The 26085-nt window shown below is 39.2% G+C and overlaps 1 protein-coding gene across 2 annotated transcripts in view; it reads left to right on the top strand.

Annotated features, from left to right (window-relative positions):
- ZFPM2 (zinc finger protein, FOG family member 2) overlaps window positions 1-9622 on the top strand; it is a 313230-nt gene extending 303608 nt beyond the window's left edge. For both annotated transcript variants that reach the window (XM_062570439.1, XM_062570438.1), the window contains 2 exons: window positions 2412-2636; window positions 6145-9622. In XM_062570439.1, coding sequence (XP_062426423.1) covers window positions 2412-2636; window positions 6145-8636 — 2717 coding nt within the window. In that variant the 3' untranslated portion in view covers window positions 8637-9622. The remainder of the gene's footprint in view (window positions 1-2411; window positions 2637-6144) is intronic.
- Window positions 9623-26085: the final 16463 nt, after the last annotated feature.

The following is a 26085-nucleotide window of genomic DNA, read 5'->3' as shown; positions in this document are numbered from 1 at the left end:
TGAGATTTGGTTCTTATACATTATTCTCCCTGGAATTCCATCCTCCTACAGTGCAGAACTACTCAAATGGGTTTGCTCTGCGTGGCGTGTAGTGGCAGGTCTCATATTCACTGTGCATAACTGGAGCTACAGTCTGTCCAGGCAGTATAGCACATAGGAAATAAAGATGGCTGGAAATCAAGTTCATTAAGATAATAAGAGAGTTCAATTCTGTGATGGAATGTAGTCAGATGAATTCAAATAGGACATGCTTCCCCTTGTTTCAAAATTTCCTCTTACTAACTTCTGGACTTTCTCTTCGAACGAAACCTCAACAGTTCAACTTTTTCAAACCATTTGAGGCCAAGAACAAATGCTGAAATGTGCACTTTTGCGTAAGATGGATATTCCAAATGCTGCAAGCCTTACGAGTGATGCCTTTGATAGTGGTATATCCTGGAATAGTAACTGCTCCATTAAATGTTTGTGTCTTCACAAAAAGTTCACTCACAATTGCTCAGTGACAAAGAGAAAAACAGAAACTGGTAGTGGTGAAAAAATCTTATGCAAATTAATGAACAGAAAAATAGACAAGCATTAGCAATGCGATTAGAACAGCAAACTAAGCAATGTAAATTTTGGCTGCATTTGCAGATATTTAATGAGTAAAAGACTTGTCCCTTTCAGTGGGTTGGATTCTTCAGCTTTGTTCACCCACAGGAACTGCAACAGAACAGTTGTGCTATACACATCAATATTTGAAATTGAGTATAAATAGTTATGAATAATAATGAATTACATCATCAGCTACACATGCCTGAACAGATGAATGTGAGGACTTTCAAGTGTTAAGGAAACTAGAAATTTTCGGAGCAGTCAACCTGTTGTCAAGACTAGCTTAATCAAAATCACTAGTTGCATTTGAAAATACTGGTATGAGTCTGAGGCTTAAATTTTCTACAGTCAGCTTTTGGCTTTCTGAATTCGATGGGAGATTTCATGTGGACCAAGATGACTGTATTTTGATGTTGACTGCAATGGCCTATTCTGTGACTCGGAGGCCAACTGGGACAGTTTGGCCATACTCATACTTTTATCCTCCCTTAGTCTCAAAAGCAGGAGAGACACACCGAAACTAGTTGTAGGAGATGCTCCCTGGTCTGTTGTAACTCTTGAACTCTTGTATCCAGAAATGGGGAAAGTGTTAATTGATTTAAACTACAAATGTGCAAGGGACCTTCCTAGTGCCTTAACAGTATAAACAGCCAAGTTTCAGTGCTCCAGTCTGGACCCTGCCACTGTTTAATTTACTGGTATAGACATATCCAAAAGGCCCAGGATTTCTTCCCTGTTCTTACTGATAGGATAAACAGTTCAACCCTTAGAAGGATCAAATAGCTTTTTATCCTTTTGAGACAGATATACAAAATATACTGTGTAGTTATCCTTCTGACAGGGTATTAACAGCCAAGTATCGATTTGCTTTGTGAAAATATACAGTATTCAATATTACTCTTCACATAAGTAAAGGATGTAACCTTCAGTACATGATCAAAATACCTAGTCCCTCTGCTTCTAGAAGCACTGTGTACAACCTCTCCATTGTCTTCCCCTCAGGATTCTGACACTTTGGGATAAAAGACAATGAAAATTTGCATTATTCTTAGCAAATATCCCTTCTGTATGTTGAAAAGTGGAACAGTAACAATTTGTCAACAATAACAGGATATATATCATATACAACATACACAACAACAATAAAGTATATCAGAAATTTTAACTGCTGGCATTAATAACAACAGAAACATAGGGAATAAATATTTTTGTTAGTATAATGTTAATTTCAACTATATAAGATCTAAAGGAAACAAAGTTAATCTAGTCTGACCTGGATGCCAGTGCAGCAAGATTTTATGGTGATAACTTCATAAACTTGTACTTAAATTGGAAAGAGTATTTTCAGAATGATAGACAGTTAACACTCAAAATTCCAAGGTCCAATACCAAAAAGAAATATGCATACATAAAAAGCATGATTGAAATATGTCACCTATTGAACAATGATGTATTAGAAATATGGCTATTTAAATAATTAAATGTTAATAATTTAATTAATTAAGTTTGGTGCTGCATATTCATCACAGACAATGAATCTTATTTCATTTTTAAGTAATTGTATGCCACAAACTTCCAGCCTTTTTTTTTTATAAACTGAATTATTTTTTAAATTCCCTCTTAAAAGAAACTACTGCCTCCCACATTCAATCATTCTCTTGCAAGTGACATTTTAATAAGCCTGTGGCTCAGTTTTCAGTATTTTATTAAATAAGTGTGTCTTTATTGGGGAAATGAAGAGAATTAATCCTATTTTGCTAATTGGTTGACACTGGATGCACCATGACTAACCTGCACCTGGTTATATTTGCTTATAGAGGACATATTCCCTTGCAAATCCTGTGGCATTTGGTATCGAAGTGAGAGGAATTTGCAAGCCCATCTCATGTACTACTGCAGTGGGAGGCAAAGAGAGGGGCCTCAACTGTCAGAGGAGACTGAAGATAGTGCTCAGCAAATATCCAGTGTCTGCCCCTTTCCTCAGTGCACCAAAAGTTTTTCTAATGCAAGAGCTCTGGAAATGCATCTAAATTCTCACAGTGGTAAGTGCCATATATCTTCCTGTATCACCTTCTAGATTTAGCTATTCTGAGAGTTAATCACTGTAAACATTCAGTGGATCAATGTCTGTCCAAATATATGCAAGCATTGGGTGTATATACTACTAAGATGCCAATGATTTCTGACATATATTCCATACCTTGCACCTTTCATGTAAGCAGTGACATTTCTCTAATCTACTTTTCTTTATTTGAATGCTCGCTCTCTCTCTCTTAAAGTGCATATTCACACATACAGTAAAGATTTCTTTACTGGCAAAGGTATGTTCAGGAATCCAGACGTGTTGGACTGCTGTTTGATCTCTCAACTGCATCAGAATTTCAGCCACCAAACATTAGTCTCCTGACCAGAGTCTTTACCTACACTTTTTGACACTGAGTGGAGAGAGACACTCTGTCAAAGATCAAATCCTCCCAGTACAGGATCTCAGAGGGTCCTAACGTAGGCTTCTAATTTTAAGCAGGAGATTTTCAGGATTAGAATTAGGAACTCTTGTGTATGTTTTTCAAGCTACTTGTTCCAAAACTTCTACAAGTTCCTTCCCTTCCTTCTTTATAAAATGGGGATAATATTTCCCTTGTCCATTTTTTTTTTTTAATAATACTGGGCATATGGAAAGAAGGATTAAAAAATTCCTATGATTATAAATATGAGACATAGCAGGGATTTTATCTCTCTCCCTAGAGATCCTGTGAGTATGCTATTTACATTTGTTTTGAGTTATGTCAGAACTTACAGGTAATGAGTTTGCAGAACATTCTGCATTAGAATTTCTGTTGGCACACAGAGAAAGAGACAAGGGCCTTCCAAGAGGAGTTCCTGCTCCTCTTGTTAAATAGGTGACATCTAAAGGCCACTAACACATGCTTTATACACAGAGAGCCTGTTTCAGCTGCAGTGTGAAAGCAGAGCACTCCTGGGGAAGGGGGAGTCTGTTCTGTGAACATGGTGAAGTGAAAAATGTTCCTCTGATATTTAGGCAGCAATTACAAATCGAAACAGCATAATGCTGCCTTCCTCCCCCCCACAAATTGTGGAGATGTCATAACGTTTCTTCTTCTGATGTTTTTCTAATTATAATTTCTTTATTTGAAAAGAACAGAAAGTACAGAGACTGTATTATAGATGATGTCAAAAGACATGTTTCAGTGCACTAAAGTTAGTAAACATCCCATATCACCTCAACTCTGGCCCAGTGTAGAAGCGTTTGCATCTAACCTGAAAGCTAGAGTGAGAGACATTCCTCTCTCCCCGCCCCTCTTTAGGCATTGCTAATCAGTACATTTATCTCATAGAAGTCACAGTGTCAGATAATGTGTTTTGGCTTTTTACTCAGTGTGTGGGAGGAATTGAGTACCTCCCAGAATAGGACTAGAAGAAAGAGTGTGCTGAGTGAGGAACTTCCTTGCATGAACAACACTGACAACAAGTAGCTGTTCCTTTAGAGGTCAGACTGTTTCTGTCCTTCCAGGTCTTAACTCTGAGTATCAGACTATAGCCATTTTCTGTCTCTCTTGCCTTGCAAATATTTAGATGTTTGATGAACAGTGGAACAGCTTCAACAATAGCAAGTGAGTGCAGCCAAAAATGTCTTACAGCCTAGTTATTAAAATCAGGTACTTCTGGAAAATAAGGTCCTCATTTCCCCCCAAGCAGAGGGAGACTGTGAGGTCTCAACCATTGCGTGAAAGAAAAGTTGCTTCAGCTCTCTGCAGTTAGTAAGATACAGTTGGTGCGTAGAAAGTCTGTAGACATGAACAGGGAGTGACCATACTTTCTTGCAGTGCAGAGTTAAAATTCCACATTCCTCAAGAGACATAAATCTCAGACCTGTGCTGAATTTAAAGTAAGAATTTTAGGAATTTATTAAATCGAAGACTGAAACTCAAGACTTCCCTTCTTTTTAGTCATAAGCCAGTCAATTGAATCATACTTGTACTTTTTCACATGTGGTCAATCTTTAATTCTTCTAGACAGATTATAAAATGTTAGAACAGCTTCTGCAATAGAATTGAAAACTTCCTCCATCAAATACCCTGTAACCTAGTGCTGTGTTTGCTTCAGCTTCTGTTACAGTTCCAGCTGGAGGCTGTGTCAGACCTACATTACTGGAGCACGGAATCTAGATGCATTTAGGTGGAGAGTCTGGACAGACACTCCACCATGATGATATCATATAATGAGGAAGTATATGAAACACCATCTTGTGGCAGTGGAGGAGCTAAAGCCTCTGATTACCCTTCTGGTGAAAAAGTGCCTGACAGGGAAAAAGCGCTTGTTAAAGTGCTGTATATCTCTTCTGCTCAGTTCAGACTTCTGAGGTCCAGAGTAGTTCAGATTCTAAGTGTAGCTCACAAATGGGAGATTGACAGACACTAGGAGTGAAGTGAGGACCTCCAGGCCTGACAGAATGATAGAATGACTTTACATAGAATGAGCCACAATATTCTTAGAGCTTTATATCATTCCACTACCGCAAACCTGGTCTAAGTGACCAAGGGGTATGTGTATACATGTGCAGGAGACAAAACAAATACCCATGTTTGATTTAGATTTAAAATACCATCCCTACTGATTATTTCTCTGTTTTTATCATCTAACAAATAATAAGAATCAGTGGTGTCACAAGAGACAACTTATCTCTTTTTAAGCATTTTCAGCTTCAAAACACCATGGAACACAGTTTTTGCTTTAGCAATAAGGTGTTCTGGAATGTACTGTTCTAGATAGGGATAGCTGTTACAATTCCATAAGCAAAAGCTGTTGTATTGCAGTAGTAGCTGCCTGCAGCCATTGTATGTGGGAGAAAAAGTGCTGGTGAAGCTGTGTCTTACTCCTGCTCCCTTCACAATGAACTCAACTCATCAGTTGTGTCTGGTGAGGACATTTCTGTGTCCTGTTCCCAAACTACAGTCTTCAGTCTCTTCCCTCCCAGTCAATTCATGCAAGCAAAGAGCTGAGCGTCAATAATGAAAAACATTGGAAAACTGCTCCTTTCTGTCTGTGGCTTGCAAGCACTCTCAGGCTTCTAAGGCTGTACCTCAAAAAACCCACATAATAATTTTGAGCCCCTTGAGCTTGATGTGCTCTCTCTGCATTCCAAATTGTATGTGGGGAACCATATGTTCCCCGTAGTTAAAACTGCAGTTTCTAGGATCTTTTCATTTTGAGTAAGTCCAGTCTATTTTTATCATTCCTTTGTTTTTACTTTCTCTTCATCTATGCTTAATACATACAGAAACCAAGGCATTCCAAAGCAGAGTGGAAGCCTGGAAATCTCCTCTTGCAGTTCAGGGAAATGAGAATCTGAACCAGTTCAAGTATTTCTAGAGTGACTAGTATGTCTGCAAGAGTCTTACCAGAAGAAAATTAGTAGTTCCTATTGGTTTTTTGCTTTCTGTGCGAATGACTTTCCAGTATATTTCATGAAGGGAAAAATGGTCACTTTAACTTTTGTTTTATTTTTTTACTTATTTATGTTTTCTATAGGAGTGAAAATGGAAGAATTTCTCCCGCCTGGTGCTAGTTTGAAATGCACAGTTTGTACTTACACTGCAGACTCAGTGATTAACTTTCATCAGCACCTGTTTTCGCATCTTACTCAAGCTGCCTTTAGATGCAATCACTGCCACTTTGGCTTCCAAACTCAGAGGGAGCTACTGCAGCACCAGGAATTACATGTCTCTGGCAACAAGATTCAGAGAGAAAGTGACATTGAACACTCTCCAAGTGGAAACGAAGAAGGTTTACAGCCAGCAGCAGACATGTTGAGCAGAAATGACATTCCTCAGAGCCAAAAGACCATGCAGACTAAAGATGCAAGTTCTGATACAGAGCTTGATAAATGTGAAAAAAAGACTCCACTTTTCCTTCCGAACCAGAGGCCAGAAACACAGCCTGCAACAAATAAGCAAAGTTTTTCATACACTAAAATAAAGTCCGAACCATCCAGTCCAAGACTTGCTTCATCACCAGTTCAGCCCAATATTGGCCCTTCTTTCCCAATGGGACCTTTTCTTTCCCAGTTTGCTTTTCCCCAGGATATCACTGTGGTTCCTCAGGCTTCAGAGATACTAGCCAAAATGTCTGAACTGGTGCATCGAAGACTGAGGCATGGAAGTAGCAATTATCCTCCTGTAATTTACAGTCCTTTGATGCCAAAAGGGGCAACATGTTTTGAGTGTAACATAACATTCAATAATTTAGACAACTACTTGGTACACAAAAAGCATTATTGCAGCAGCCGATGGCAGCAGATGGCGAAGTCACCAGACTTTTCCAGTGTTCCAGAAAAGATGCCAGAAGCTGTAAGTCCCAGTAATGGTCAAGGCTCTATAAATATCCTGAATACAACTCCTCACACATCTGATACTGAGAATCAGCTTCTGCAGACATCTTGCATAAACTCTTCCAATGTTTTAGATTTGATTGGGCCAAACAATAAAAGTCATGATAAAGACTTTACAGCACAAGCTAAGAAGTTGTCAAGTGCAAGTAATGGTGATGAGAAGATAAATGGAAAACCTTCTGATGTGAAGAATCCCAACACTCCTTTAGTAGAAGGCGAGAGTGATCCCAATAAGACCACCTGTGAAGCTTGTAATATTACTTTCAGCAGACATGAAACATATATGGTCCACAAGCAGTATTATTGTGCCACTCGCCATGATCCCCCACTGAAGAGGTCTGCTTCCAACAAAGTGCCTGCCATGCAGAGAACGATGCGTACCCGGAAGCGAAGGAAGATGTATGAGATGTGCCTGCCAGAGCAAGAGCAAAGGCCACCACTAGTTCAACAGCGATTTCTAGAAGTTGCTAATCTTGGCAATCCTTGTACTTCTACTCAAGAGTCAACAGAAGGCCTTGGAGAATGTTACCATCCACGATGTGATATATTTCCAGGAATAGTTTCGAAGCACCTGGAGACATCACTGTCTATTAACAAGTGTGTTCCAGTTTCAAAGTGTGATACTCCACACTCTACTGTTTCTTGCTTGGAGATGGATGTGCCAATAGATCTCAGTAAAAAATGTTTATCCCAGTCAGAGAGGACATCCACTTCTCCTAAAAGGCTGCTGGACTACCATGAGTGCACAGTATGCAAGATCAGTTTTAACAAGGTAGAGAACTACCTTGCTCATAAGCAGAATTTTTGCCCTGTCACTGCCCATCAGCGTAATGACCTGGGACAGCTTGAAAGCAAGGTGTTTCAAAACCCAGAAAGTGAAAGAAACAGCCCAGATGTCAGTTATGACAGAAGCATAATCAAATGTGAGAAAAATGGAAACTCGAAACAGTCATCTCCTAATGGAAACTTATTTTCAACACACTTAGCAACACTTCAAGGACTAAAAGTCTTTAGTGAAGCAGCCCAGCTTATTGCTACAAAAGAAGAAAACAAACATTTGTTTCTTCCACAATGCCTTTACCCTGGAGCAATAAAGAAAGCTAAAGGAGCAGATCAGCTTTCTCCATATTATGGAATAAAGCCAAGTGATTACATTTCTGGTTCTCTTGTCATTCATAATACTGATTTAGATCAAAGCACAAATGCAGAAAGTGAATCTCCTAAAGGCCAGACTCCTTCAAATGGATGTGCTGTGCAGAAGAAAGAGTCTCTTCCATTATTGCCAAAAAACCGAGGCATGGTAATAGTTAATGGGGGACTAAAACAGGAGGAAAGACCTGCAGCAAACCCACAACAAGAGAACATTTCCCAGAATCCGCCGCATGAAGATGGGCACAAGTCTCCTTCCTGGATCTCTGAGAATCCTTTAACTGCAAATGAAAATGTCTCTCCAGCAATTCCTACAGCAGAGGAACAGTTGTCTAGTATAGCAAAAGGAGTGAATGGTTCTACCCAGGCCCCAACCAGTGGAAAATATTGCCGACTGTGTGACATCCAGTTCAACAATCTTTCAAACTTTATAACTCATAAGAAGTTTTATTGCTCGTCACATGCAGCAGAACATGTCAAATGAAACAATCAGTCACCTTTGGTACCTGTGTTTAGCATATTGTTCCATACAGTTTAAAGAAAGCTGTTTGAATTACATCTGGACAATCAGGAGATAATTCACTATTGCTGAGTTGAAGACTTAAAGGTGTAATTTCATTACAGTCCATTAGTAAAGTGTATTATTGGTGCCATTTTCAAAAATATTAATTTATTTTACCAGCAGTATTCATAGCTGTAGTTATGTTATTTTTTATTTAAAAACTTTATATTAAAGTCATTTGTAATGTTATTGTATAGTTATTGTGTAGCACATATGGTTTGCACTGTATAGTAGATTTTAAAGAAAATAGTCACAAACAATACAGAAAAGCATTTTAGAAATAGCTTCAAAAGCACTTGTGTATCCTGTTTTTTTTCTTATATGCTGTTGCAGATATATGTATATGCTAAAATATAACTTGCAAAAATGTTTCAACTATGCTGTAAAGTTCGCCTTAAAATTTCAAATTTTTGAACAATTGGGCTCAATTTGCATGTTATATTTTAGCAGGTACAGTACCTTAGTCATTAGGCTTTGCATTTGTATGTAGCAGTATGTTTCTGTCCACTTTCTTAATCTGAAACGTACGTTAAATGAAGATGGCAATTCTTTTCTTGTATAGTACTTGTATTTTCTTTCGCTGATGCATCTCTGTCTCAATTTTTAAACCTTTGCTGTTAAATGCAATACTTTATAAAGAATGAACAAAATTACTGGAAGCAGTATTGTAAGTAATGAGGTCATATCAATCAGTTTTATCTTTTGAAAGGCACAGTCTAAAACAAAACCCTAAACTCAATGCTGCAATTATGAATCTAATTCATATATAAGATATATTTAAATATAAGAGTAGCAATACTGCAACTGGTGATCACAAAGATAATGTTCTACTTCTGATAGAAATAATTTCTCAACAAATGTTGTTACTATGCATGTATATGGATGGAATAAAATTCCAGATCATTGGAGATGCTTGGCAGTAATTTCTTTAAATTTGTTTTATTTTGTTTTTCAACAAGGATTTAGAGCTCACAAACTAAAGAATCTCTTTGAAGTGGGCTAACATTGCCCTCTCTTCAGTGGAAGCAAAGCATTTAAAGGGAAAATGAACGCAAAGGATGCCTCCACTTTGAGGTAGTCCTTGTTGACAGGTTACTATAACAACTAAGTCTAAGGCAACCTAGTAGACTAAAATTTAAAATGTAAAAGTCTGAAAGCAAGAAGGCTGTTTCCTCTATTGGAGCTAAGGGAGACATAGTTCCCCAGAGAACTGGTGCAGTTCAGAATCAGTTAAGCAGTCTGCTCCCTAATATCTGTGGCTTGATTCTTTAGCTGTTCAGCAGTCTTAAGAAAAGCAACTAATAACATTTGTTTAAAATGAATAACAGTTTGCTTCACTAATTCTATATATAAACACTATTTAATAATTTATGTTATATTACTCATGCACAGTTAACACCCTTCACTTGCAGTTATTACTCAGTCTCCTGTGCACTGCTTTCATAAAAAATATATGATTATAAAAGTGAACTATTGGTGCATTTTTCATCCTACAAATTTGAAGGCAAGACCATGACATGAATATGTCACATAAACAGTTGTAGTTAATTTAGTTCCTGTATCAGTCAAAGCACGAACACAAAATCGAATACATGAAAGGATGATATTTCAGCTAAGCATCCAGTTGGAGTCTAGCACAACAATATGCAACCCCACTGGCTTTTGGCAGCCCTGTTGCTGTATACTTTAGAACTGAATTCGTCCCTTTTTATCTGCAAGTGTAGAAGAACACATACATACAATCCAGTAGCAAAAAATATAAAAACACTGAAAACTTGGTGATTACCAGGGCTTTAAAGATAGAACAAAGATGCTTAATGTTGTGCTAATTCTTTCCCTTCGCAAAGCTGGTGGGGGCTTTACATTAATTTCTGTAGCACCAAAATTGGTCCTTTAGCAAATAAATGTTTCTAAAATTGGTCCTGTAGCAAATATTTGGGTAACATGTCTTGTGAAGGAGCAAAAGCATTACAAATACAAGAAGAATAGAACAGATTAATCATTTACCATAATAAATTAAACATTTATTATAAAATACCACACCAGTGCATCTAACACTCCATAATATTTCAGAAAAATGGTACATTTTGACCTTTTTGGTGGCAGACATTGATTTGAAGGTTATTCATCACACAAAATTGGTTTAAAGATCTAGATGATTAAATCTAGATTGAACTGTGCTAATTCTGAAAGATCTGCATGCATATTCATGATTGTTACTTGAAACATAGACCAAAATTTTTAGGTGAAGTAAGTTGATCAAAAAGCCACAGGTAGTATAACTTAGACTTGCCAAACTCCATGAGTGTGTTTACACCATGAGCTAGCTAGTAGAAGAGAATACCATGGCAAAAGGGAGTGCCTAGCTAAAAAGTGATAGCAGCAGGGAAAAACCTTAACACAGAATATTGCTGATCTGGATATGCGGAGGGTACCTAATATGTTGCATATACTGCAAAGCCTGGAATGTGGTATTATTTTCTTCCCACTGGTGCTTTCACACCATTGAACAGACTTGATGGCATGTCCTCTTTATAAATCCTATACTTGGTTGACCAGTCCCATTTTTCCAGGTTCAAAACCAGCACAGCCTGTTCATCTTTGTGTACAAAGTTACATGAATTTGACAGAGACATTTCACTCACTTCACTGAAGCATCTGGCAGCTCTGAAATACGCTAAACTCTGAAGTGTGCCATCACACTGTCTGAAGGTATAACTTTACATTAACTAAATAGGTAGCAAATATGGATTAGTGACATTTTATTTCTTATATATTTGTTAAAAATAAAAAGCATTTAATAGAGGTAGCTACTCACACAGCAGGTCTTGGGAACCATATTTTCCCATAACTTTTACACACTATTTCCCATGTTTTTCATTTTCTTTATTGCACTCATTTTTTAATTTTCGTGTTTAAGAGCATAAACTTGGGCATCAAGAAATAGCTCTTACATCTCTTGGGCCAGTGTACACAGTGCTGCTGTAATCCCAGCTGGGAGGGATGAGGTGGTTAGACACATCTATGCTATAAATAAAAAATAGTATTTACAAGAGTAAACTACTTAGAACTATTTTCTGATCGAATGATTATTATCTACAGATTATACATTTTTTCAAAGTGTTTTCAAAACAGTTAAACTATCTATTATTAACAACTCCTGTTGAGTATGGGCTCTTCCCTGCTTTTGCTTGTCAGTTTTTGTAGGTTAATTAATTATTTATCAAATCATCTACACAAAGCCCATTTTCAGTGCATCTTTAATATCTGAAAGTAAGCAGGAAGTAGATTACCTCAGTTACATGGTTTAGATTTGCTAATTCATCAGTTGAACTCTTTGGGGGTATCAAGTGGAGGTGAATAACTCAAGAAAAGCAATTATAATATTTCCTGGTTTTATGAGTCAGAAAATAAAACTCCTACATACGAAGGCCTGATATTTAAAAGGACTAATTTTTCTCTGACTCTTGATGTACTGATCGTCTGGCAGATTTTGCATTTGACTTTCTGGCTTTTTAAGAAAAGACTTTATTATTCATAGAGCATCCCATCCACATGCAGTTCTAAGGACCAGTTCTGAGGCTACATCCCTGTCTGGTCACTTACTTGCATCTATTCCAGAATTCTGGCTTTGAAAGACTGATGTGAATCTCCATGCATATAACAAACTTCTCAGTGTTTGTTACATGGTCTCTCTCATCTCCATCCAATTTTTGAATGTTTTACGTTATGGTCACGTTTTTATTTTAACCATAAATCATGCCTAATGCAAGCAGTAAAGGGCTTCACTAGAAACTGATGTCTGTAGCATTAAGGTTCTGATGACATTTTCTCCCTACTGCAAATAGTCCTACAGCCACACTGTAGATATTTACCATGGATCCATGCTGCTAACTTTCTCTGTCTCTATTGATTACATTCGTTGTCTGGCACTGTTTGTCCACAGTAACAAAGTCAGTCACATCTGAGAGGATGCTATAGTATGTGATTGCCCTACTGCAAGAAATGATGTACCACTGAGTAATGCAGAAGGAAAAAAATAAAACACTTCTTTAAAAAAATGATGTAGAAAATAAAAAATGAACATCAAAGCCAGCATCATCAGCCAGGTGAGGTGGAGGAGGGGTAACCGATTCAAGAGGCAGAAAAGATAAGGAAAAGGGGAATCAGCACTTTGTTAGTCTGGAGAGAGCAGTGTGGGCATTCTGATGCCTGCACAGGACGGCAGTGGTGAAGTATCAGCACTACAAAAACACTGCGTGCATCACAGGAGGCCCTTGAACATGATGGCCTTTTGAAAGTGGCTAAAATACGAATGAAACAAAATAGCTGGAAAATCACTCCCAAGTGCTAACCATTGCCAGTGCAGAGCTTCTGGCACTTGATCATCTCCTGCTCCCAGGGCTGACAATGAAGATGGGAACAGCAGCTCTTCCCCCCTTCCAGATCCCCTTCACAGCTGAGGACCACATTGCCAAGAGCTGTCAGGAAAGACACAATGCAGGATAGATGAGTTTGACCCTACTGTAAGTAAGAGAGAAGTCAGATATACCCAAGTTTCAGTTATGTTAGCCCACACGGGCTTGTCCTCTCATCTGAAGCCTTCCGCATAGATCATTGATAGCACTTTGCATCTAGACTGTTTGGAGACATAGCAGAAAGAACTAAAATAATAATGATAGTATTTGCACGTGGAGTGAAATAGAGCAAAATTGGGGGGGGGGCAGGAAATTTGCACTAAGATAATTAAAGCTTCTTCATAATGTAAATGCAAAAGATGAATGAAGCATGATTGCAAGCGTCGGACAAGAACATTTGTGTTGAAATGAACAGGCGTCGTTAATTCTGAGACTTCCAGCTTCTAAATGCATGATTTTGCAACTACAGTATTTCTTTAGCATATGCTTTAATATGTGTTTGTGTCTGTGTATATATACTCAGGCACACGTTATGTATGTATACAAAACATACACAGAGATGAGCCAGAGAGGGAAAGAAGCTAAACTAGATTAAAAAATAAGATCAAGCAGATAGATAAGATGATTAGACAAATTCTTTGTTTGCAGAAGTAATAGTCAGACCCTTTAATCCTCATTGCTTAGGTAACTGGCACCTTGTGGCACATAGTAGGGGGATAACACATTCTCTTCCAAATGCAGATGTGCTGCTGGGGATATTACCCTCTGCCCTTTCTGCTCTCAGCTGCTTGGCACAGTTCCCAAAGCAAGGAATTTGTTCTTACCTGCCAACTCAATTGCTCATACGCTCATTTTTTCCATCTGCCAGAATACTTGCTTTTGTAATTAAGAGTTTTCTCCCTTCCCCTTCCCCTTCACTTTCCCCTTCCCCTTCCCCTTCCCCTTCCCTTCCCTTCCCTTCCCTTCCCTTCCCTTCCCTTCCCTTCCCTTCCCTTCCCTTCCCTTCCCTTTTTTTATTGTTTAATATGTCTTGAATCCATGTCCCTGCTACAGGGTGGAGGCGAGTGAAACGAGCTGCCTGTGCTAGCGTACCGGAGAGGACAGCAATCTCCCCCAGCGAGGTGAGGAGAAGCAGCTGCAGCAGTCAGTGCTTCAGCCAGCTCTGCTGCGGAGCTGCGCCTGGGAGCCCGCGCAGAGCACTGTCCTGCTGCCTTCGCAGGGCTTACTTAGACACCTGAGCCTGACAGGAACCTTTCACAGCGCAACTAATAATAAAAACACTAGCTCGCACACCGATCGGTTTTGTCTTTAAGTGAATATGTCTATGAATAACACTTCTCCCTTTCAAACTTTTGGATAGAGTGCTGAGGAGGAAGGAAAGCCCTAATGTGATTAACAGAGCTGGCTAAACCTGAAAATATTTTAGAAATAGTTTTCATCTCACCTTTTCCAGTTCTAGTTGTTTTTACTCAAGCTGAAAAGTCAGCATCATATGATCCTGTGGTGTTGGCTATATGTAAACATAATTGCCTTTCAGGACTACTAGCATCATTATTGTTTTGAAAGCCCATCTGTTATCCAAGCACTTTTCTGCTCAATTATTCACACGCACTAATAATTTCCTTATTTATAAGAAGAGAAACTTCTGTGTGCCAGAAGATCTGTCTTGTGGCTGTGACCAGCTGATACAGAACAGATTGCAGAAACCACAGTCCTCAACCCGCATCATGACCAAAGCAGCCCTGCTATTCCCACGCTTGTTTGAAGTAGGAGCCACCAGGGCAATAAATGGAGAAGCTGAGTTGTGAAATGGCAATAGTTCTTCACTCTAAAAAAGCGTCCCCACATGGCTGGTTTATTCAATTAAGTTTGGAGGATTCACCTTCAGTTCATTGCTTTCTCTTTTTGAGTAAGTCTTGTTAAACCCCTGGCAACTTGATTTTTAAGAGGATAGGGGAAAAATACTACTGGGCTGCCTACGCTGGCATTTTGCTGGAGGGAGAACAGACTGTCTCTTTTCGTACTTTGACATTTTCGATCTACTGCTAATTCTGGTGACCCCACCCCCAAGAGATACATTTGTGGAATCTAATAAAAGATCTGTAGGCTCAAAGACTGATCAAAGAAGAAAACTGTTTAGCGAGAAGCCGGCTCAGGCTGTGATTGAAGTTTCTATACTGGGGTAAGCATGCAAAGGGAAAGGGACATGTCGGTTTACTGCCACAGGTTTTCAAAGCAGAAAAGGAAAAGAACTCCCCTCAAATGATCTCTCTGAATAAAAATAACAAGTAAGGAGAATTTGAAAAATCCATTTGGATGGATAATCTTAAAACTCTTCTCTGGACCAAAAGAAGGAGACAGTGCAGATTTAACTTACAGAAAAATAGTCTAAAAAGCTCTTTCCCCTTTCAGTCCCTTAAACCTAAAAGCACAAGTCACAGTTGGGCCGTATAACACATCAGAAACAAGATGCCGGGTGTTGGGATGCAGCCATTTGCAATGACGAGTTACCCTAAATGCACTTGCCACGCGGTGTTTCCCAAATCCTTAATCCCCCAGGCCTCTCGCAGCTCAGCCAAGTGGATAAGGTCCCATGCAGTGACAAGCACCTGCCTGCACCTGCGGCAGCTGTTCCGACAGCTGCTCGCAGGCACTCTTGGCCCCCAGCAGAAACAGGGTTATTCGTATCAAATCGGCCCTGGGTGGAAGGGAAGCAAACTTTCCACAGAAGCAGGAGTATGAACATGTACTGCTGGCCAACTAGCACTGCACAGCTTGCTCCCCCAAGGTAACTCGCTCATTTGGTTTATAAGCAGTACAAGACATTGTAAGAACTGAGCGTCTAAGATGCAAAGAGCCACCTATTGGGAGGCGCAAAACTAAGAGAGGAATTTATGCATTTAGAACATTTTCAAAATAGTTTTTTTTCCTTGGTCCTTTTCAAATGATTCCTCAAATACATGTACAAAAATAAAAATGATAGCTTTCCCGTTTTATTCTGGCATAAACACACTTTAATTCTAGGTGTTTGGATCTTGCAGGAGGAGAAGGGGCATGTGCAAAAGAAGAAGAATATTTTAACATAAGGACTATTGAGGCAAAAATGGATTTACCAATGACATGTCCCTTCTCCTGGGATTGCCTCTTTCAGAACTCTACCCCTCAGCTTGGACTTCTGTCCACACTCTGTATGTCCTGAGATATCGCATCCTTCTATGGAGTCTACCACCACTGGAGACATATAAACACTCTGCTATCTAAAAAACCAGTTTACATGCATACAGCTAGCCCTCATCTCCTCCAATATAAGTCCTTTTGTTGGAAATGTTGTATAACTCCCTGTGTCTTGAAACCCACGCCTCTATAAATACTAGGCCCCTTACTCAAAGCATTAGTCAGTTGACCGGTTTTGCTTGGAAAGATTTGCAAATGGGAGCACTCTTTGAAAGGATGGGTCAGATGCACCATTTGAATGACACTATTGGGAGTGTTAATGCTCACTTTTTAGGTAATAACCTAGTATTCCTCCAGAAACTCGGAGGGCTGGGTTCATCAGCTCCTCAGCTGCGCAGCCTTCACCAGCTCTTCTGGCTCTCTGCAGAATCCCATGGTTCAGGCAAAGGCAGCTATGGGGACGGAGAGGAGTCGGCGTCGCTGACCCATGTCACTCTTCAAAAAAGAGGTGAGAATCATTGGACTATGAAGATGGAAAGCGACAAGAGGGACCTTAAGGATTTGAACATCTTGGGGAAGGGATTTGAGGATTCTGTTCTCAAGATTGTTTCTATCTTTTTATATTAAGCAGACATTGGGAAAACGTTGGTCTATCAGCAGCTGAGACATATTTTCAGTGTTAGAAAACTTGACATGCAACATGCTTTCGTAAGTTATTTCAGGAATCTCTTTCTGTTTCTGAGAATTGTAATTTCTTTGTAGGTAGTTTTTGTATGAGAGCAAGCTAAATAATTTTGAGTATCTTTATACAAGTTTTTAATTAGTGTATTTTAATGTTATAGAAATCTGTAGCATCGGCAAAATACATTCAAAGCTTTCATGTCCACTTGTGGAACTAAATGTTGTGATTATATGAGAAATGCTGATGTGATTTCACTTATTTAAACTTCACTGTGTTAGGGGGTGCCTGTGTCCATTTGTAAGAGCCACTTCACAAACAGAGATAATGATTGACTCTGCTTTGCAGGTGTCTTCTCTGTGAATACCATTCTATATTCTTTTTTTCCTTAATAAGAAAAAAAATACATCATAATACATCATAGTTTATATTACCGTATATTAGATTTGACCATGATATTCACAATGAAAAAATAAGATTAATATAAAGTATTCAGCTTGCAGGTGTGCATTATACCTTCTTGATAGGAAACTGGTATTTGTGTACACTTGCCAGCCACTTATTATGGTAAATTGACAATATTAGTAAATACCACATTTGCTTTAAGGTAATGATAAGCACAAGTAATACCAATAAAAGCAAAGTTAAAATAGAATACATTTTTAGATGATAAAAATGTCTGTTTCCTTTCCCATGCAAAGAATTCCAAATCTTTCTTTTCACCTGATAATATTAAAAGAAAAAGAAAAAAAAAAAAGTTGTGCAACTTTGTCCAGTGACACTTATTAGCTCTTACTCTGTGCTCTCCAGATCCCGCTCTGGCTGTATGGCTGGTGTGGAAAGGCAGAGTTCAAGCACGTTCTGTAGATGTTCAAGAGCAGTTGGCAGCAGTGAAGTGAGAGATGTGGTGCAGGCTCAGATAAAAGTAAATGACCTGTTTCATTACAGTAAACAGCCTGATACAAAATGCAGCATTCTGAAAACATGAATTATCCTGCTATCTGAAGTTCTTTCAGAAGTAGAGATGAGATAAAGTTAGTACTCTGTGGAGTACCAAAACTCCTTCGCTCTGGAGGACTGCCTACTGCCACTAACAAATCACCCATAAAAATTCAGGTCAGGCATTTGGAACCTACATCTAATATTAAGAAAACTCCCATTGAAATGAATTATGGAATCATTTGCTACAATTGCAGTGTCTAGAAGTAGGTAAAAGAAAATATGTCTTCATGACTTTTATTCAAGTTCTGCTACATTTATATACTATAAAAACAGCTTCTTTGTATGTGATAGCGCTGGCTGTAGAGCTGCATAATAGCAGCCACTACCTCCCCGTAAATACAGAGGAAACTTTAGATAGCTGGAGGCATGTCCCAGAGAAGTTAGTGTCACAGAATCACTGAGGTTGGAAAAGACCCCTGGAGATCATTTAGCCCAACCCCTCTGCTCAAAGCAAGGTCAGCTGGAACAGGTTGCTCAGGACAGTGTCCAGTCAGGTTTTGAATATCTCCAAAGGTGGAGACTCCACAACTCTGAGCAGCCTTCTCTAGTGTTGACCACCCTCACAGTAAAAATGTTATTTTTATTATGTTTAAATGGAATTTTCTCTATTTCAGTTTGTGCCCATTGCCTCTTGTCTTGTCACTTCTTGAGAAGAGTTTGGCTCCATCTCTTTTACTTCCTCCATCAGGTATTTATTGGTATTGTAAGTTCCTCTTGAGCTTTCTCTTCTCTGGCCTGAACACTCCTAGCTCTCTCAGCCTCTCCTTGTATGAGAGATGCTCCAGTCCCTCCATCAACTTTGTTGTCCTTCACTGGACATAGTGTCCATTGTCTGTTTTGTACTGGGAAGCCTAGCACTGGACATGGCACTCCAGGTGCAGCCTCACCAGGACTGAGTAGGGGGGAAAGGTCACTGCCCTTGACCTACTGGCAACACTCTGCCTAATGCACCCCAGGAGCCTTGTGGTCTTACTTGACATAGCAGTACATTACTGGCTCGTGATCACAGAATCACCTAGAATCACAGAATGGTTGAGGCTGGAAGGGATCTCTGGAGATCATTTAGTCCAGCACCTCTGCTTAAGCAGGGTCACCTAGAGAACATTGCACATATCTCCAGAGAAGGAGACTCCACAACCTCTCTCGGCAGCCTGTTCCAGTGCCCTGTCACCCTCACAGTAAAGAAGTTTTTCCACATGTTCAGGTGGAATTTCCTGTTTTTCAGTTTGTGCGTGATGCCTCTTGTCCTGTTGCTGGGCATCACTGCAAAGAGTCTGACCCCATCCTCTTGACATGCTCCCCTAAGATATTTGTAGACATTGATAAGACCCCCTCTCAGTCTTTTCTCCAGGCTAAACAGGCTCAGCTCTCGCAGCCTTTCCTCACAGGAGAGAGGCTCCAGTCCTCTAATCATCTTCATAGTCCTGTGCTGGAGTAGTGCCATGTCTCTGTTGTACTGGGGAGCCCAGAACTGGACACAGTACTCCGGATGTGGCCTCACCAGGGCTGAGTAGACACTCTTAACACTCTTTCTAATGCAGCCCAGGATACCATTGGCCTTCCTGGCTACAAGGGCACATTGCTGGCTCATGGTGACCTTGTTGTCCATCAGAACTCCCAGATCCTTCTCTGCAGAGCTGCTTTCCAGCAGGTCAGCCCCCGGCCTGTATTGGTGCATGGGTTATTCCTTCATGTACTTGTTGAACTTCACAAGGTTCTTCTTCATCCCACTCTCCAAGCTGTCCAGGTCTCTCTTAATGGCAGCACAGCCCTCTGGTGTATCAGCCACTCATCTCAGTTTGGTATCATCAGCGAACTTGCTGAGGAGGCACTCTAACTTCATCAAGGTCATTGATGAGTAAGTTGGACAAAACTGTATCCAGTACTGATCCCTAAGGGATACTGCTAGCTACCGGCCTCCAACTATACTCTGTGCCACTGTTCACAACTGAATCTCCCTGTCCACTCAGCTAACCCACACTTCCTGAGCTTGCCTGTGAGGATGTTATGGGAGACAGTGTCAAAAGCCTTGCTGAAGTCACAGCAGACAACATCCACTTTTCTCCCCTCGTCTACCCAGCAAGTCATGCCAACATAGAAGGCTATCAGGTTGGTTAAGCGTGATTTCCACTTGGTGAATCCATGCTGGCTACTCTTGATCACCTTCTTTTCCTCCATGTGTCTGGAGATGACATCCAGAATGAGCTGTTCCATCACCTTTGCAGGGATGGAGGTGAGGCTGAACTGGCCTATAGTTGCCTGGGTCCTCCTTCTTGCCCTTCTTGAAGACTGGAGTGACATTGGCTTTCTTCCAGTCTCAGGGACCACTCCAGTTCTCCATGACATTTCAAAGATGATGGAGAGCAACCTGGCAACAGCATCTGCCAGCTCCCTCAGTACCTGTGGGTCCATCCCATCAGGGCATGTGGACCTATGTAGGTCCTGTTTGTCTATATGCTCCCTAACCTGATCTTCTTCTGAGGGTGTCTTCCCACTAGTTTCAGGGGCCTAATATTACTGAAGGCAAATCTTACCAGTAAAGACCAAGGTAAATAAGTCATTGAGTATCTCAGCCTTTTCCATGACCCTTGTCCCCTGCCCCATCTAGCAGTGGGCACACATTTTCCCTGTTCTGATTTTTGCTGCTGATATACCTCTAGAAACTCTGCTGCCCTTCACAGCCCTCATGAAATTCATCTCCAAATGGCCTTTGTCTACTACCTTATCGAATGACCTACATTTCACTTTTTCTTTGTATGTCTTCTTGCTCTTGGACATCTCCACAGGCATTCTGTATGTTGTTCACTTGGACCATGATGTCAGTTACAGCAGTGGAAACTCAGATCAGTTTTGTACAGTCAGCAAGGTTTTCTGGATGACCAGCAGCATAACTTAAAGCAACAGCAGGCCTATAGGATATGTGTTCAGTCATTGTTTCAGTGCCTCCAAAACTACTCTGGAATGAGAAAACGTCCATGTTTTAATACAGCAGGATCCAGACCCAAAGTTTATAATTATATATAAGTTCTATCATATCCTGTCTCCTGTTATAAAGCCTGTTTTTCACTTTATCTCTTCCAGTAGTCTTAGTAATACCACCTATATTTTTCTCCCCATTTTCCCTTTCCCTCCTTTTCCTTTTCACTTTTCCTCTTCTCCTTATTTTTAATCTTCCACTTCAGTCAGGCTTTTTGGCCTATTAAATCCAACTGTCAAGGAAATAAAGATAACAAATCCACAAGATGGCATTAGAAAAAGTGAAAGCGAGAGTCACCAATTTTTACCCTGATCATTGTGGGCATGAGCTCTAAGGTTACCTCAACTTCACTTTAAGTGAATTCCCGGCTTCACTGTACCAAGTGGGAGAAGTTGAAGTGAAATAGATTTTAACTGTGTCTTGGAAACCTGATAGTCATCTCTGCTCTATATCTCTCCAGTGCCCAGTTTCAGTGTGGCTGAAAATGTATATATAAGAGAAATACAAAATAATTGGCAATTAAGTGAGCAAAAATTTCAGATCCACACACTTCTAAACTTGGAAAACTTTGAATTTAAATTCAGATTAGGAACTCAGCCTATCTCTGTCACCATATCCCAAACCCTATATGACAAAATATAGAAAAAGAGTATAGAAATGCTCTATATTCTCTGAAATGCTATATATAACTCTGAGACAAAGGCAATTTTGTCTCATAATGCTCATGAAGGACAAGGTGATTTTTCTCCAAGTGCCTTGTTGATATTCTTTCAGACTCTTACTAGGGAGTTTGCTTTTTCTGTACAATTATTGTGTTCTCCTTCTGAGAACACAATAATTATTAATAGGGAAAATAGTCTATTAATAAAGAATTTCACTGTACTGTCCAGGTCAGAAAGCAAGTTCTATTTTGAACTTACATATATTTACTTAGGAACAGTTATTCCAGAGTTGTGCTCATCTAATAGGTAAACAGCAATAACAAAACATCCCAGCCATTGTACAAACTATGGAATACATCAAAAATCTATCTATCTATCTATCAACATTGATATTAAAAATGAATTAATTAATATAAATCTAGCAAGTTTTCAGTGAAAATAGATGCAGTAACAGTTATGCTATTCTTCATTTTGCATTAATCAGAAGAATAGATTCTTCTTTCAATTTCACCATATGGAATAGAGTAACTTCTGCTTAATTCTATCTAAAGTTGCTCCAGATTTCTTCTGATGCTCCTGAGGACAAAACGTGTCCCAGAAACTGCAGTTAGCTTGTCTAAAACATACTTATCAGTATTTTCATCAGAACTTAATTATTAAGATAATTTTTAAGTAATTAAAGAGTTTATTTTTAAATGCACTATGGATCAAGTGCCAAACTGCTACCACATTTACATCTATTTTTTAAAATAATTGGTAACTGGTTAAAAAGTCACTTACTTATACAGTTATTTGCATAAAAGGAGACATATCATTTTCTGACCCCTTTATTTTCAGAAATGTATATGACGGCTGAAACTCCCATCCAGCCAACAGCTAGTGTCATCTACCAAGAGGGTGACTCTGCTGAGTTCAGTGTAAGAAAAGCGTGTGCAGAGTTTGCTCTACATGAGTTTTAATTTTCTCCTTGGTTCTTCCCAGGCGGGGATAGGTCCCATCAGCCACGAGGAGATGGGGGTGTAGAGTCATGCATTGCAAGGGAGGAGAGCGCCTGGGCACTAGAGCTGATGTAAATGACAGCACTTTCTGCATCTGAAAAATTCACTGTTTGGGAAATGATGTACATCCATGGAAACTTAGTGTCTGCTCAGGCCTGTTTCACCAGTTGGTTATACCCCTTCCAGCCTGTGGAGCCTTATGTAAGCAAGGACAGCAGACACAAAAGTTTCATGCCTCCCATCACTGCATGTAATATAGTCTGGGACTTCCAATAGTTACGTCCCCCTTACGCAACATAAGGTGCCCCACTTCTCATCAGATACCACAGGCACGGTTAGCGAATGATACTTCTTTGGGTGCTTGGGATATTTAAATGTCAGTGCCGATTCAGCAGCAAAGTTGCAGTAAAGGCTTCCTTATCTCAAGTTTCAGAAACATTGTCTTCCTGCTCTGGGTGGAGGGGAGGGAATGAACCAATCTTTATACATCTATAACTCAGAGAAAATTGTGCTCCAGCAAAGTTTGAGACTACTGTCTAGTTTAATAGATGTGAAAATTCATTTTTAAAGAAGTGTCAGCTGCTAGTCTATGGTTCTCCTAAGTCACCTTCGGAAACTTTTTGGGCTTCTTAGGTTCTGTCTTAAGTATTTTTGCAACCTCTTTTCAGAAGCTTCAATGTGGAAACCTTCTTTCTGAAGGCAAAGTGAGATGTGACATCTGGCCTCTGTTTAGAACAAGGCCTAAGAAAAAATGCATAATTTGAACATCTCTAGGTGACGTCCCTCTAAACTGTGGCAGCTTGTGAGAGAATTGATCCCTTTCTGCAGTTCTCTGAGACATAACAAAGATTTCCTAAGACCTTTTCAATAACCCATCACAAAAGCAATTCTTTGAGGAAATGCTTTCAGGTCAGATTTGGTGGGGCAGTATAACTACATGATGTACTGGGTAGATGTAGATATGGAATATACAAAATACAGAAACTTGGCTTTAGGGAATACAGTCACTGACACAGTGATGGGATCTCACTGGTTCAGTTATGCACAGTTCAGATCCTAAGCAGTGGACATGTCTAAAAAAAGATTCTTCCTCAGGCATAAAGTATTATATGAATGCAAAGTATTGTTATTTTCCAAATTTGGTGGTGGTGAATATTTTCTTCCTAAGCAAGTAATCTAGTTTAAACAGGAAGTTTGGAAGTTCTTTATCTTTGATGAACAATATTTTGGTTTTATTTCAGTGCAAAGTAGTTAAAGATAATCATTAAGAATCAACACAAAAACTACAAATTTTTATAGATGACAGTTCTATCTATTTTCTTCGTACCAATTTTCAGGAGGCTGAAATACTTTCAGCATGAAAAGCACAAGTATGCCATGCCACCATGCTATTCCAGATGTCTCTTCAGCCTTTTAAATAACAAGAGGTCAATTTAATCAAGCCATTGCATCAGACTAATGTAATGATATACCTACGCTGCAAGTGTTTATTATGTTTGGTGGGTGTGTATGTGGTGGTCAGGCAAAGAGCAGCTCTGCACAGCATAGGATGTATACTTCAGTGTTGGGGTTCAGGAAAAGGATTGCATTTGAATTGCTTGCATGCAATTGCTTAAAAAAAAAAAAAAAAAGCAGCAATATGTTCTTGTAGAGGTGAAATGAAAGGCCTTACCAAGATTGACTGTCTCTCAACAGCTCATCCCCTAAACTTTTTCTAACAATAGTGAATGTCAGGCTGGAATTTTGAACAGAAGTAAATGACTTGTGGAGAAAACAACGATGACTGCCTTGAATTTGAAAGGGAATTTCAACTGAGCAATGTTTCTTTTTTATTATTATTATTGTCAGACCTCTAAACGCTTTGCAGTGGAACATCCATTTTTTTGTGTAATACTCATGTTCAGTTTGAACATTTCCTTGAAATGAGCTGCAGACTCTGTTTTCTAACTTTCCCCTGCAGAAGGGAAGCTAGTCCTGCCCCGATGAGCTCAGTAGGTAATTCTGTGGAGAGCACCAAGCAGCCCGTGACCTACTGAAACAACATAAAGCACATTTCTGGGTTTCAATGATATTTGTTTCCCTTTAGAACATTTAAACAGTAAAAAGTATTCATAGAATAAAGTTTGAGTAACTTTGATTAAGAAGATGGTTCAAGAATGTTGAGAAATAAAGTCAAAATTAATTTAACAAATCATTCAAAGAATATCCAAAGTTCTGCTCCCTGCTTTCCATGATTATAACTATTTTAGGGGCACTCCGCATATGTGTATGAAATACAGCTGTACAACTTACAACCGTAACTTCCAAGTAATTGTGTACCACAGTTCCTTATTCATAACTATAGCACAGAACATATGAATTAATTCAAACTGTTGGCTATGTGTTTTTATCTCTGGAATTCTCTTTAATTACCTAATGGGTAACAGAAGAATGCAAAAGACCATATATGTAACAGAGAAAGTCTTACAATACCTAAAAAAACAGTTGAGATCTTAGGCTGTATGTGATAAAGCACGTTAGGCAGGCCTTCTACCCATGAAAAGCTATGCTGAGGCAAGTAAAAGTGAGTAGATGTACACCGATTGTATCTTCATGTCCAGAAGTTATTCTAGGATTTCTACTTTGTATTTCACAAAGCTAATTTCGCTTCACTTTTTTTCTATACAGTCAGCACTGGCTTCAGTTTTCCTTTACACAGAAACCCCTTTACATTACTTCAGCAATGTAAGGATGGTGGTGGTACTCTCCATAACTGTTTCTAACACGGTGCGTAGAATGGTCTCATCTAGACAGTCTCTCTCTGCTGCACTTTCAGTAAAATCCACGAATAATTTTTACTTTCCACAGTCCCGTTCTCATCTGGAGACAGTTATCAGCCATGATTAAAAACTGCCATTGCAACTTGTGTTCTTCTTCAGCACTGTTCATCTTCTTCTTGGAAATATATGAGGAAGCCATGACTACTTCTTGCATTGGTGATATCAAGGACTTTTGAAATGAAAATAAGAATGTAAAATATTTTCATAATGTGTCATAGCATAGACCATACAGATTAGCCATTTTCCTTATTATATCCAGAGTGACTGCAAGATTGGTTCAGCTGCAAGCAAATGGTTCTGATCACCCTGGGTCATGTGGGAAGGGACGAGTTAATCTTTATTCTTTATAAATTATCATGTAGATAGTTTATTTTTTAAAGCAAATGACAAAGAAAAAAAAATATGTTGTATATTGTGGATTTGATCACAAGGCCTATCAATCAGGTAATTCAGTTTCCAGTTAAAAGATAAACTAATACTGACAAATTTGCATTTTTCTCCTCTTTCTTTAATCTGACTTTTATCTTTTGTGAATGACATTGGACATATATAGTTATCCAAAATGAATATTTTGTTTATGTATATGGATTCTTCAGATTGCCCGCATTAACAACTCTTAACCTTTAAACTGATTTATAAACA

Source organism: Rhea pennata, chromosome 2 (assembly GCF_028389875.1).
Source record: "Rhea pennata isolate bPtePen1 chromosome 2, bPtePen1.pri, whole genome shotgun sequence".
NCBI lineage: Eukaryota > Metazoa > Chordata > Aves > Rheiformes > Rheidae > Rhea > Rhea pennata.
The sequence above is the reverse complement of the archived record's forward strand: the minus strand, read 5'-3'. Positions and strand labels throughout refer to the sequence as shown.